Source organism: Cyprinodon variegatus, unplaced genomic scaffold (genome assembly GCF_000732505.1).
Source record: "Cyprinodon variegatus isolate N-32 unplaced genomic scaffold, C_variegatus-1.0 Scaffold944, whole genome shotgun sequence".
Classification (NCBI taxonomy): domain Eukaryota; kingdom Metazoa; phylum Chordata; class Actinopteri; order Cyprinodontiformes; family Cyprinodontidae; genus Cyprinodon; species Cyprinodon variegatus.
This window is the reverse complement of record NW_015151397.1, coordinates 212,715-227,513: the sequence shown is the minus strand read 5'-3', so window position 1 is coordinate 227,513 and position 14,799 is coordinate 212,715. Positions and strand designations below refer to the sequence as shown.

Below are 14,799 nucleotides of genomic sequence, written 5' to 3'. Positions count from 1 at the left end.
CTAATCATGACCTTGTTGGGTAAACTGCAAATTTGCTGCAGTAAAATTTATCTTTTAGTCTGTACTTGATACCTTTAACCATATTTTGTAGCAGATTGTTGTGAGCAGTGTGCATCTAGACGGGCTATCTACAGCAGAGCACTAGCTGGCAGAATATATTTCACCAGTTTGCAAGGTTCCCAAAGTTTTCCACAAATTCATCATAATTATCATAAATTTATGGAGCTTTGCAGCAAAGATCTGTTTGCAGATGCCAGGTCCAGAATCCCAGAATATCATTAATAACTTCCTTCCTTTAGGCCACAAAACAGTTTAATATGTTTTGAGGCACGTTGAGTCAAATTCAAAGGGAGAAAACATTCATCACACAGAAAAACAAAAACAGAGATGGTGACTAAGCTCTGCAGCTTCGACTTGTCTCTAAAGATTTGAGACTCGACTCAGGCTGGAGGTCTGGGACTTAAGTCTCATAAACAATATTTTTTCTCATGTAATTAGCTGAGGGTAAACGTAGATCATTTGAGTAAATGAATATTGTTGCTCCCTCTTGAGTTGCTGTAGTGTTTACAAATGAGTGGATGTCATAACAGCGTTACTCTCGGTGTGCATGGTATCTCCCTAACGTATCTTTACAATAAGTGCCAATAAAAGGAGTTTTTATGGCAGCTTCCAATTTTACCTGTTGTTATTTTATGCTGCTATTGAACAAGCATTTACAGAAAGGACACCAGAGCTCTGCCAGAGGTGTGCATTTCTTCTTTTAAAAGGGTGTGTTTGAGTCATTAGCAGGTAGATTTGTCAGGTTATTGGATGTTAATGGTTCATGTTTGTTGTTTGACCGTAATGATGAGCTCTCCTTCAAGTAACTTTGAGTCATTTCAGAGCAAAATATCCTGTTCTCTCACTGTTAAGCTAGTTTCCTTACAAAATAACTTCCTGTTTTTTAAAAAGGGTTAATGATTTAAAAATATAATCTGATGAAGTTGTGTATTTTAGGCATACTATACCAGAAGGTATGGTAAAAGTAATGCATTTTCTCTTTAGGTTCTTATAGTTTCATGATAATGGTTAATTTATTGTGACACTTCTGTAATTTCTCACCAGTTTCTTAAAATCATTAGAACTCTTTGATGTGTGGGTTAAATATATTCTTCGTTTCAGACCTGTTTATTGATTTTGTAGAGGAAAATGTGTTAAAACAAGGAGATGCTGCATCTTTTTTAGCAAGAGATAAGCTAGACAATGGTACTGTGCCATTTTTAAAAGGGAGTCTCATTAAAAAAACATGTCAGCCAGGAAAAAAAAGGGATTTATAGTACAGTGGAATGTTGATGACTTTGGTTATTCTCATTGTATCGCCCTGAAAGTAACATTATTGTACCGTTGTATAATCAGATGCAATGCATGTATGTGTTCATGTGTGTGTCAGGGAGAATGGATGACTCATTAAAGATTCATAGACGGCATTCTAGCACATTATTCTCAACATCAATATTGCATTGGATGCTTAAATGCATTTGTTTCAAGGCACCTGGGTTTAGCCTGGATGTTATGCTGGTCCTGCAGGTTGGACCTTCCAAAGATGGCAACTGGTCACATAGAAATTGTTTAAATATCCGTTTTTAGGATGTTTGCACAGGACGTGATCTTTAAGCCTGTCGCACTTTATTGGTCAATATATTTACAGTGTTGTTGGGTGTTGTTTTGTCACTTAATCTCAAATATTCATCATTTAATTTTTATTTGTCATAAACTCTTTCACTTATTCTTATTATGTTTTAAGACTGTTTTTTTTTAAAGTAATATTTTGGAAAATCAGTTTGTTGAACAAATGTCAAAGTTTCTGGATTTTTATATATAGATTATAGCCACCACAATAATTCATTTGTCACGTCTTTGTTCACTTTCTGTTTCTTTCTTTGAGGTATTAGAGGCAAACCATTAGAAATGTAAGCTATGATGCTTTAGCTGTTGTTTTGTAATCTAAAAATATCGACGCAGGAGGAGTGTACATGAGTCCTAAAGTTTAGCATGCCAAACCTCAACCATTTGAAACACATTCATCTAGTCTCTATAGAAACAGTCAGACATCATTGGTCTGTAAAAAAGTAAACTAGTGGAAACGTTCCTAAAAAAAAATAAAGAAAGGCTTTAATTTTGTAGCTCTGACATTTTGCTCTTGGGCTTTAAATGGGACTTTTACTTTTAGTTAAAGTAGATAAAGTAGTAAGCTTTTTAACCATGAAAACGTCTGAAAGGATGTGGTGTAAAAGTAAAAGTTTACCTCCTCAGCACGGTGGAGGAGATGTAATGCTGCGGGCCTTGTTAGTATTAAAACAGTGGAAAGTTTTTACAACATATAGTAGACTCGGACAGAAACTTTAATATGAATGCTCATAACTTCTCTTCACTAGCTGACAATAAGCTTTGAGGGCGCTAAAGGAAGGCTTTGATTGGCTGGCTACTCTTTCAAATATTCAGCCAACCTGAACTTTGCACATTAACAGACATTGTAGTCGAGAGTCGTGAAACAATGTGGCTCGGTTGCATATTTTCTGTTGCATGTTTGGCTATGTATGAACCCTGTGTAGATGCAATCATGCAGAGGAACGTGATTTCTATAACTCCTTTTTTAATGTCACCTCAAATTAAAATCTCTCAGATGCTGCCTGTTTCACGACTCAGCCCAGCAAACGATTAAAACAGCAGTTACTTAGCAAAGATTATCCTAGATGTCTTCTCAGTGCCAGGCAGCCCCCCCTCCCTCAGAAAACATTATAACATCCGCTTATCATGTAAAGATATGATGCTTTATCATCCTGCAGCTTGGCTACAGTGTATTTCCTCTCTCCATCTGACTCAACCATTGTCCATGTCAACGCCTCCCTTTCTCTCCCAGTGCCAATCTTCTACAGTCAGATGAAAAATGTGCCCAATATCCCAGAGACAGGACAATAATGACTGGAAAGCAATAGAGGTGAAGCAGACAGATAGCATCTCGCTGGTGATACCGGTCTTTGCTTGGGTTAGCACTTGTGAGGGAGTCAATGGACTTTTTTTTTCACTCGTGCTTTCCTTTATTTGGGACCTTTTTTTTCTTGTTCACTCTAGCTTGAGGTCAAATGTGACTTTTTTTGTCATCTTTTGGGGCTTCAAACAAATAAATGTCTTCTTTCCTTATCTAGCCAACAAATCTTAAGATTTATTTAGAAATTAAAGGGATCAATAAAGAGAACAATATATATATATTTTTTTAAAGCAATACAATTTTGAATCCGTTCTTTTGTGTCGAATTTCTTTTTGGTTCATTCCCATTGGGAGTGACGAGAAGGTTAGATGGAAAGATGGATTGACTGAAACATATAGGATATCTATAGGAAATATAGGATAGATGTAGGTCTTCAAACTAATTGTTTATAAACAACCAGCTTGTTTCTTCCAATTATTATGGTTTTATTCCCACTTAGATCAGTAATTAGATCAAAATGTAAGAAAAATATATTAACATTTTGCATTTAGGATTAAAAAAAAAGTTTTTGTCTGTTGATATGGTCTAGTCAGGACTGTGGATAGAAGAGTTTTAGTTTCACCTTTGTTTGTCCGATCATTGATAAATTCATTGAAAAAAATATTCGACAGATTAATAGATTTGTAAAATAAGCGTTAGTTGCAGCCCTAATATTTTCCTTTAATCATTAATTGAGCAACATTGCAGATTAGCGTCATATAAAATGTACCCTTTTCCAAAGAGATGTTTTTTTTCCAGCACATAAAGTAATATATATATATATATATTTTTTTTTTTTTGCTGCAAGACTTCCTGTACGTTTTATATACTCTATTTGGTTTGAATGTTTTTATCTAATGTACTCTCTTCTTAAGAGTTTAGCTAAAAGCATATTTGTTAAAGAAAAAACGAAAAAACTAAGACATCAAAAGGTTGAATTGGCTGCATTTACTGGTCCACACAAGTAACATGAAAATACATTTCCAAGAAAAATCGTGTTTACCGTTCCCTTTCAGTCCTAGTTGTAGCAGCCGTCTAAGCGTCTTGAGTAAAGGTAGCTTAGATGCATTAGTAGCACACAGGCAGGGAGGCGTGGATTGTGAGGGGGAAATGGTGAATGTAAAAGGCCATTAGGAGGCCCCCCATGTGTCTGTGTGTCTGTGAGTCAGAGCCTGATGATGGATGGAGTGTGCTGACGTGTGCAACCCAGTGGACTGTGAGACTGGACATGGCTGGTCTCTCTGTCTCCCTCCATCTCTCCCCTTCTCCCACTCTCTGACTCCCTCCTTCGTTGCTTCACTTCCTCAGGGCCAAACATGTCATGTTGCCGCCGCTCGCACTTTCTCTTTACTTTCACTCGTTTTCCTTCAGTTTTCTTTTCTCCCCCTAAATCCTAGTTGCAATGCAGGGACGATTAAAGACGTCGGACATACTCGAATTACTCCTACCTGTCATCTTTTCAAAGCTAGGTGATCTGCTTTTAGCAGTCTGTCCATCACCATTCATCACTGTCTATATGTTGTACGCGTTTACACGTGACTGAGGAGCAAAATGTGAGTTTTCTAATAAAAGATGAAAACCTATCACATTGACAGATTAGTGTGTGCTTGTAATGTGAAGAATAGCAGAGCTCAGAGGTAAGAAACTTATATAATATTCATGCCTGCAGAGTATACACTTGTGGATATTTGAATTATCATAATGAGGAGTGCAAAAACCTGAGAGGGCTCAAAATGAGTTATAACTCATAAGTTTAAATCCCTACAGGGGTTTAAAAAGATGATAATTTTAAAAGTACTGTCATTGTTCCCCATTTTAACCAGAAAAATGTTTCACCCAAGATAAATTTGTTTCTAATTAGGTCCTTGTTTTGGATCCATTTTATACAACCAACATCTCCAGTTTCTCTTAGCCTCTCCGTCTCATCAGATGTATCTTTTGTGCATCTCTCTGCATCTATCCTAGGCAGATGTTTATAAAGATATCCCTCCTCTTCATTGAGTTGACATAATTTACTTACCTGCTCGCTCGCTCTGTCAGTTCTATGTTTATTCTACTTCGGCTTGACTGTTTTGATATCTGGCAGAGAATCTCTTTTAGGGGTTTCAGGGATTTTCTTCCGTAGTCAATCAAGCGTACTGTCACCTAGTTGGAACCGTGTTGCTAGGAAACTAAGAAAAACCCAGTGACAGGGTTCAAATTCTGGTCCTGCATCTGCAGAGATTCTGCTGTGAATGCTGCCTCACAATTATTATTGCTATTGATAATCAGAGGGGTTTATCCTAATTTTAAGTTATTAGAAAGTAAAGAAACATCTGATTGTTATCCGATTAGAACTCTTAATTTTGTCTTCTAAACTGTTTCATCTGCGGCCCTTTATTGCAACTTTTTAAAATTACAGGAAGCAACCTGGGAGGTGTACAGTATGGATCACCTGCATGACCAGAGGTGTATGAAATCCAGCAGCTAAACATGCAGACCGCTTCTACCGATATTTACCTAAAATCGGTTCACTTTAATGAGTTCAGTGAACCTCTGTGTTAAACCATGATGTACCCCTACAGTGTTGAAAACAGAACGCTACGGGACTCGGGAACATTGAATATCAACAGTGTTCTCAGGGGTGATAAATCATGCCTCTGTGTAGTCTATATTGGTAGTCAGCATAAGATCAAAGCCATGCTTGGCCACAGTTCCTATTAGGAAATGTTTTTCTGTGCATTTGGCTAAGTTTATTATGTACTTATGGTTGGGCTTATCTGCGGTGGAAAGCCTTTAAAATCTTTGAAAACGTTCTAAGATATTTCTATCTATCTATTGTGGCTTAGGTGATATTTAACAGGTGATGTTTCATTTAAAAAATAGACATTTTTTGTAGCTTTAGTAACAGAACTGTGTAAATTCATTAATCAGCGTAGACATACCTCATATATTCCATGATCATTGACTTTCCAGGCTTTTTTCTTGACTCTTTGTTTTGCTTATAGCTGAACTTTGTCTTAAAGATGGAACTGATGATCAGATAATCAAACATTTGAAAAAAAATTGCCATGTCCTCTTAACTTTATGAAGGGAGGAACTAGTGATCATGATCTAAGTGCCCATGTAGACTCCCATCCAGACTGATGCTCAGGTTTCAGTCAGTTCTCCCAATAAGCATCAATTACTGTTCCCAAAATTCACATTTTATCATCTGTAGAAACCAGTTCTTGTTAACCCTGTATGTTACACCCCTTCTGCTTCATTTACTTTTTACTTTTCTCGACTACCTGCACTCCACTTACCATGTTATCATCTGGTTGTATCTCAAAAAAAAAAAAAAAAACAGGAAACAAATTTTTTTCCTTAGAGCTGGGAATAGACAGGAAATGGACTCTATCAAAGTTAGACTTTTAAGAATATTTTAATTCTTAACTTCTCAGGTACGATGCGGAGAAGGCCCGGGCATCAGCTCATGTTCAGGCTGAGGCTGAGTCCAAAGTCAGGGAAGAAATATCCAAGATCCTCTCTGCTGAGCGCGCCCTAACCCTAGACAGCCTCCAGCAAGCTATCATTAGGGAGCAGATCAGCAGTGAGGATGAGAGGCTTCGTACTCAGCTACTTGTAAGTGTTCTCTTTCTGATACATTAAACAGAAGCTAAAGTGAACTTTTGCTTTAGCTGCTGCACTTTTTTTCGTTTAAGTGTATAGATTTTTTAGGAGTGGGTGTTTGGGATGTAAATGGGTTTGTGCCACTTCAACTTTCCTTTTTCAAATGAGTAGAAATGCTGTGTGAAGAGATTTGTGTTAAAATAATTGCTGCCACATGCTGCTTTTTCTACTACATTATGTTTGGAAAAGCAAAGATTGCAGCAATTTGGTTATTGATTGTGATTAATCTTCCAATAATTTGCCGTTCTTCAACAGGCCTCTTCAATAAGGCTTTCCTGTTCCTTCTGACACAACTAATGTTAATCAGGGACTGGGTTTCAGTTTGCTGCTCTAACATTGGTTTTGATAAAGTTAAGAAAAACTTATGTTTTAACAAAATATCATCTGAAAGGGATTTATCATTTGCTTTGAAACAAACATAGAGCATTATACAGTGTTATTTCTAAAAAAAAAAATCAAAGTTTTGCTCTGTCTGTCAATGTTCACATTCAACTTACTTCAGCTTGTTTATGTAGAGTTAATTCCGCTTAAAGCAGTTTTCTTTTACTTTTAGAATACTTTATCTAAACCATAGTTTTAGTCTAATTGTCTCCTTTTTCAGAGAATTTGCAACGTTTTTTGCATCTTTTTTCAACTTAATGCAAAAAGCTAAAAGTACATTCTGTGCAGTCTTTTAACCTGCACTAAGAGCTGCAGACAGAGTGGATATCATGATGGACTGGGAGCTCCAGCAGCCTCTCTGAGTCTATGAGCATCATAGTAAAACGTGGAACAGTGTTATTCTTAGCAAAAACCTGATCATGAGAATAATGAGCAATAACCATAACAGGATTCTAAAAGTACTACAAAATAAATGGGAATTGCAAAAAAAAAAACTGGCTAGGCTTTTTAAATAGTATTGCTGTCATAACCTTCCACTATACAATAGCAACAATCTGATGTGGTCAGGGGATGATGATACAGATAGTATAAAATGCATGGATTAGAGCCATAGGATAATACCCGGGATTAACTGTAAAATCAATCATCATTCTTTTTAAGTATCCTGTTTCCATATTAAAGTTAAATGTGTGATAAAGCATAGCCTGTTCAGCTTTAGTAAAAGTTTGAGTCAGACCATTATTTGAGTTTTGACATTCTTCATTAGATCTAGTGAGAGCCCATTTCTTCTGCATAAAGATTGGCTTAATTTTTCTCTGCTTTGTCAAACAGAGAGCTCAACTTATTATTATCCATTAATGTTAATGAGACAACTGAAACTTCTGCACCATACTGTGTAAAATACAAAGTTCTCTATTTCTCTACTTCTGTATTCAGAAGCACTGATAAGAAGATAAACTTTCGCAAATCTAAGTATGTAGAAGGGTAAATGTGATTTAAGCAAGCAGGTAGGGTTTTGAATGTCTCCTGGTTTCCTGGGATACATGTCTCTTAGTGCTTCAGACCCCTTTTCACTGTCAAAATTCTTGGATTAGAAATATTGTCAGTTTGATGTGTATAAGCATGGGCTATTAATGTATGTTGTGATTGGCAGCCTCTTTCCAATGTCTACCAATCTGATGCATGGTTGGATGGATGGATGGATGGATGCATGGATGGATGCATAATGGATGCATGAATGGACGGATGGATGCAAGGAAAGCTGTGTTGCATTAATAAAAAAATCTTTTGAGAAGATTTTAGAGATACTTCAGTTTTAAGTTCACGCTTAAACACTGGAATTGGAAAGTATTTATTTTCTTTTGAGGTTAAGGTTGAGCTCAGGTAGATCCTGTTTCCACTGATTGACCTTGTAATGTTTCTACAGCTTATTGAAATCTACTTGTAATAATTCAAATTGAGCAAGATTTGAAAACTGTCATCTTTATAAGATATTATTAATAACTGTGAATGTCAGAGAACAAACCAAACATGCAGTCAAAGGAATTATCCATGGACCTCAGAAAGGATGTTGTTATTGTGCTGCTTTCAATGTCAATGTCTCCTTCATCTGTCTATGGGAAACCTGTGATCCACCTCTACTATTCCTTGAGCTGCCCAGTTTGCTTCTTCAAGCAAATCTTTTCCAACTTTGAGATGTGTTCTTAATCCAGCACACTTAAAACAAATGGCTGGATTACATTACCAGCATACAGGTTCTCCAGAGTCCAATATTGTTATTCAGGTGTGTTTGTCAGGGACATTTCTAAAAGAGTCAGGACACTGGCCCTTGAGCACTTCAGTTACACATCCCTGTTCTAGAAGGATAATCATCATTGCAGCAGTTCACCATCATCGTCTACCTGTATGTTACAAATTCCTGACAAAAGTAGTTCCTTTAGTAAAAACCTTGAAGGAAGCTTAGACCGTGAGAAAACTACATTCTCTTGTCTGATGAGGCCAAATTGAATGTGTGACATGAAAAAAAAGGCATAATGCTCAGTGGAAACCAGGCATTGCTTGTTACATGATGAACACCATCCCTACTGTGAAGCATGGTGGCAGGAACATCATGCTATAATGGAGTTTTTTCAGCAGCAGGGACTGGAGATCTGTCAGGATTGAGGGAAGAATGGATGCATTAATCTACAAACACATCCTAGGTGGACAGGCTTCAGGATTCATCTTCAACCAGGACAGGGCTGAAAAGCATCCAGACGAGGAGTTAATGATTTCAAGGCCAACTGTGTGAATGAATTTTAGTGTCCCAAAAAGAATACAAACTAAAATGTGAATACTTCTGGAAAGATTTAAGAAATGGCTGCAAGCTGATGTTTTGCATCTAACCTGCTGGAGCTTGATAGATTTTGTGTCAAAGAATTAGCAAAAGTACCCAAAGATGCATTAAAGGTGCCAACCGGTCTGTAAATGACATGACGCCCACTGCAAGAACGCTCCGCCTTTGCGGAAACAGAAGCCAGGGAAAACAATGCTCCGACAAAATCAGCATAATTTTAACAGCTTCACAGAAAAGAGCAACATTACCTGAGGCATTTAATGAGGCATTTTGCCTGATCAGCAAACAGAACGCCAAAGATAGCAGGCCTTTTTTTCCCCAACAAGTAAGTGAAGTTATTTCAAGGCAGCAACAGACAAATCAATGTTAAAGCCCAACATCTAATAGAGGGAGAATAATAATGGACACAGTCATGTTGGCTGTGAGTGTAGCTGTGTCCAACGCCTTTTTTTTAAATTGGGGGAGTGAATATAGTCTGTAAACAAAAATAGGGTGGAAATTAAAGCATGCCTATAAATCACATGGCCTTGTATATACTTTTATTACTAAACCCATTCGTAGTTAATTAGCCAGCAAAAGCGTTTTCCAAGCTAAACATGGATGAGCTGTTGGTTACCTTCGTCCAGATGAATAAACAATAACTTCTGTTAAAAAGTGGGGTGTAGATCTGCTCATGCCGTCAACAGCAGGCTTTTTATCCATCTTTTACAATGTCCAAGACTCCCTTATAGTTTTAGAAATAAATTCCACTGTTTCAGCCTCTAAATACTTTGGCTAATGTGTCTCTGATTTGCTTGTTCTCCACTGACAGCATTTAATCTTTCATTTAATGTCATTTAAACTAAATTCTAATGTCCCCTTTGCCTTCTTACTGTATTATAGTCTGAGTGCGCTCCTGCAGGGGAAAGCCGTTCGGCTTTGGGATCACTGATTGGTCTGTTGCTGACAGACCTCTTGGACTGATTGGCAGATGGCGTTATATGAATTGGTTGCAAAGGTACAACAATAAGTTATAGACCAATGAATATTTATGTACATGTAATTTATTATTTATATTCAATTCATTTCCAGAAAAAAACATAATTAACAGGCGTCCCTTTCTAATGTATTTCTTTTCTGGCTGTTGGTAGTCTGACAAATGTTTGGTCTATTTGGGTGCAGGGATACTGTATCTGTAAGCAGTAATTCATAAAATTACTCAGACCTTGTGGTATTTCACTACCAGAAGTACAGAAACAGTGTCATTAAAGCTTTATATGTCCACTACACACTCATTGTTTATTGTAAACATTTAACAGTAAGTGAACTAATCTGCTTTAGCTGGATATCATCCCTTGGTTGTGGTGAAGAATGTTCTCATTTTGGCCAGCTCGTGTCTTTATTTCCTGCAAATTGCTCTCATAAACAATTTTAGAGGAGCATTCTTACCACATGCAGGCGGTGTATTGTTTACTAAGGAAAACACATTTTCCCTGGAGTGTGGCTGCTGTTTACAGACCTATGCTATTGATTATATAGCTCATTTCACACGCTTATCGCAGTAATAGGAAAATGAATTATTTCGTTTAGACAGAGTAAGAGTGAAGCGTGGATGTGATTCCTACCGCTGGACAAATAAATGATGAATCTCTTATGTGAAACTGTACTGGAACTGAAGAAAAACCCATCAGAGAAGAATAGTGGGGAGGTAGAGCCATGGTCTGGATGTTTTCCCCTCAGTATCTGTGAAGAAACCTATTTCATTTATACTTTGCTTAATTTGATGGCACCTAATATGGGAGTAACAGTGAGAGCCAAAAGTGGTATATGGCTTGCCACTTTTGAAAAATAGTATATGCCAGTTGAAGTGGCATAAATTCATTGTTTTTGCTTCCAGAACTACTTAAAAGTATTTGCAGTTTGTCAGCAGAGGCATGCCCAAACTATTTACCTCTTACACATTTTCACCTTTTCACTGGTGTTAATTTTGTCTGCTTGGTCTAATATCTGATCAGAGTAAGTTGGACTTTTATTCTCATTGTCCACAATGTTTACACAGTAATGCCTAGAGCTGGTGAAGTCAAGTTTGACAGACTGCTTAATCATCACTCCACTGTCTCTTGCTATATCCAGAGCTGTTCCTGCTCTTTTTGATGATGTTTTACTAAAAAACAGGGAGATAACTACTTGAAATTCTATATTAAATTTAGTGTTGTCAATTTTGTCTGGTATCTTCACTTTTTTTTTATGGAGTACACCGTGGGCCTGGCACTTTGCATTTCTGTCTCTTTCATGCAGTGGCCATTCAAAATGGCCCTTCCCAGTCAAACGCTAGTGAATGGCAACCCACTTCAAGCCACTGGAATTACCCCCTCTAATCTAAGGGGGCCAGCCAAGGGCCCATTAAGGAAAGTGGGGAAATGTTGAATGGCTACTACTGCAGTTTTGACACTTTAATGTAGCGTCACAGTACTGTAGTTGTCCGGCCACCCTTGTCCACAACTGTTCTAGTGCAAGAAGTGCATTATTGCCTAGCCAAGACATTCAGCCATGAATATTTCTGCATCTGTTGGTGATGATTAGGTATAAATAGTAATAATGCACTCCTGTGTTATCATCAGTAAATTTAATAATCTCTGTTTTATCTGGACATTCTTGACCCAGTAACAGGTACTCCTTGCCTTTTTGCCGCCGTGTTCAGTTACAAACACTGACTCCTGGTTAAAACTTTCTGTCATTCCTCGTTTTTCACCAGCAACTATTTTTTTCAATGGGCATGCAGGTAGCGCAGTGGTTAGTGCGCACAACGTATGTAGGCCTTAGTCCCCGACGTGGCCAACCTGGGTTTAAATCTGACCTGTGGTCTTTTGCCGCATGTCTCTCCCTCTCTCTCTCATACCCCCTTTCATGTCAGCCTATTATCAGAAAAAACGAGCCACTAGTGCCGTAAAAACTCAAAAAACAAAAGAGAACAATATTCTTTTCAAGGCTATCTTCATTGAAGCAAATGTCACGTTAAAGAATGCAGTTAGAGCTAACCGTCCTTAGTCACATCCAAACACAAAGTCTCTAAAAGCTTAAATGCCAAACTGCAAACTGCACCGGGTAGTTCCATGTTGTATTTTTTTACCCAATAAGCTCAAAGAATTTTACTTAATGTCCCTCCCTTTAGTGAACACTTTACACAGGAGCCTTTTCAGATGCATACCGTGTAGAATTTTAATTGTACTACATGTATTATTCTGGCTTTTTCCAGGTTAGGTAGGTTGATCCCTCCAATATAATTTGAGGGAAAATACTAGACTATGGATGGCTTCCTGACCCTCCTTACTGTATACTGAAGCCTTGTAAAATACCAAGTGCTTTCCTATGAAGCAAAGTGGCTAAAGTTGCTACCACAATTTTAACCATTGCCTACTCAATTCTTATTCGTATATATGTAACTTAAAGTTTTATTTGATCAAATGATGTAGTAATGGAGAATCTAATGCAAATCACCTTAAAATTCCAAGTCATTATGACTGATTTCCTTGTAGAAAAAAAAACTTCTATTTGTAAAGGGAGAAAAATAGATGATACAGTAATTAAACAGTTAAAAAAAAAAATAAAATACATTTTGGATTAAATATTTTTAATGTATTAGATGTATCGGTTGCAATTCAAACTGAAATGTTCATATTTGCAAACAGGATTATGGGCCCTTCTTGTTGTATTCAATGTTGACCTCATGTAAGTCATCAAACTAGGAACATCTCGGCCTCTTAAAGATACATACTGACCCATCATAATTATAGCTGCATCTACCAAAAATAAACAACAGATCCCTGACAAAAATGGCTGAGTTTGTAAGAGCCACAAGAGCACCTGCAAACGCCGATGACAGCCTGCAGAGAGCGAGTCAGTTATGTATCAAAGTGATGTAGCTGTTGTGGGACCCAGAGAGGAGAATAAAATTCAGGCTTCACATTCCCTGTCGCTACCTGTAGCTTTTTGTACTTTACCAGGCCTTTATACCTCAAAGAAGCTGGCGTCAGTGGTGAAACTGCAGGGTTTTTGGTGGAGGGGTAATTCTCTAATACTGCAATGGTACATTCAAAGAAGATAATAATAAGAAAGGATTTCATTCAACTTAGATATCAATCATATGTATTTGTAAACATGTTTTTTGATGAACAAAAATCTTCTTGGCTTTAAGTTGGGACTGGTTCTGGGCTTCTCTCCACCCAGGAAGTCGGCCCTGGTTGGTCCCCTCATATGCTTGGAAGTTATGTGTTCAAAGCTACTTTTAGGCCTTAAGCAGACTTTGAAACTCTATATAGTTTTTACAGCATTAACTTTGCATTCAACCATTCCATCTATCCAAGTCTTTGTTTCAATATTTTTTGAGTTTGTGCCAAATCAAGTAGTTAATTTCCCTTCCAGTTTTTCTTCGGCTCCTCACAATAGGAATAATATAGCTGAAGAATTATTGTCAGACAGTTTTTCTTTTCTTTTTTTTTTTGTTGCTGTTTTAAAGCGCACCCTCATGCACTGTGAGTCTGTGTGATAATTTCTTCCATATGAGTGTTCTTTGGAGTGCCGAAGTTTTAATAGAATCCGACGGGTTATCAGTGGAGGTGCAGTGCGGTTTGCAGCACTCGTGTAATTGTCAAGCCAGACGCTTCCACACAGCCAATGTTCTTTTCAACTTGAAATTGACTTTTTTTTGCGTTCTTTAAAGAGAGTCTCTCACCCAAGACGTCTCTCGCTCTTTGTCATTTCTCTCTGTGTTCGTCAAACTCCAGGATTGCCTGCTAACCAGAGCGAACTCATTTTTGATGAAACATAAAACATGTTTGTCTTTTGTGTGTCTCTGTGTGTGTGTATTTCTGCTGCATTATTTTATTTCTGTCTTTTTTGTTATTTACTCAGGGACTTTTTTGTGAAAAATCATATAAAGATTAACTTTTAAGATACAAACCTGTTCATTCAAACATGTTCATTTTGACCGCTGTTTTAACTTTTGCAAAAGCTTCTTTGAACATTCCCTTTTATCATGTAGAAAGCCACTTCTGCAGAGGTCCTACATGCAATTAAACTCATATTATTGTAATGCATATGGGCATCTTTAATACAGAGTAACAGAACCGAGCTTTTTTTTACAAAGTCAATGATGTAATAAAATGAAACCTTGAGAGTTGGGCTGAAACAATTCATCGGTTTAATCGTGATTAATCGATTATTGAAGTAATCGTCAACTTATTTAGTAATCAATTAATTGTCAACTAGAAATTATAGACTAAAATATGGCTTTAGCTGACAGAGCAACTCATTTAGAGCTGTAATTATATCAAAATTGTAAAAAAAATATATATACCGTATTTTCACGACCATAAGGCGCACCGGACTAAAAGGCGCAGTCTCAGTTATGTGTCCCATTTCTGTATTTAACACACACATAAGGCGC

The 14,799-nt window shown here is 37.3% G+C and overlaps 1 protein-coding gene across 2 annotated transcripts in view; it reads left to right on the top strand.

The window, feature by feature from the left end:
- The window catches only part of LOC107100196 (MICOS complex subunit Mic19-like), a 99,810-nt gene that overhangs the window by 25,064 nt on the left and 59,947 nt on the right, over nucleotides 1-14,799 (top strand). For both annotated transcript variants that reach the window (XM_015398602.1, XM_015398601.1), the window contains exon 5: nucleotides 6,430-6,610. In XM_015398602.1, the coding sequence (XP_015254088.1) occupies nucleotides 6,430-6,610 (181 nt within the window). The remainder of the gene's footprint in view (nucleotides 1-6,429; nucleotides 6,611-14,799) is intronic.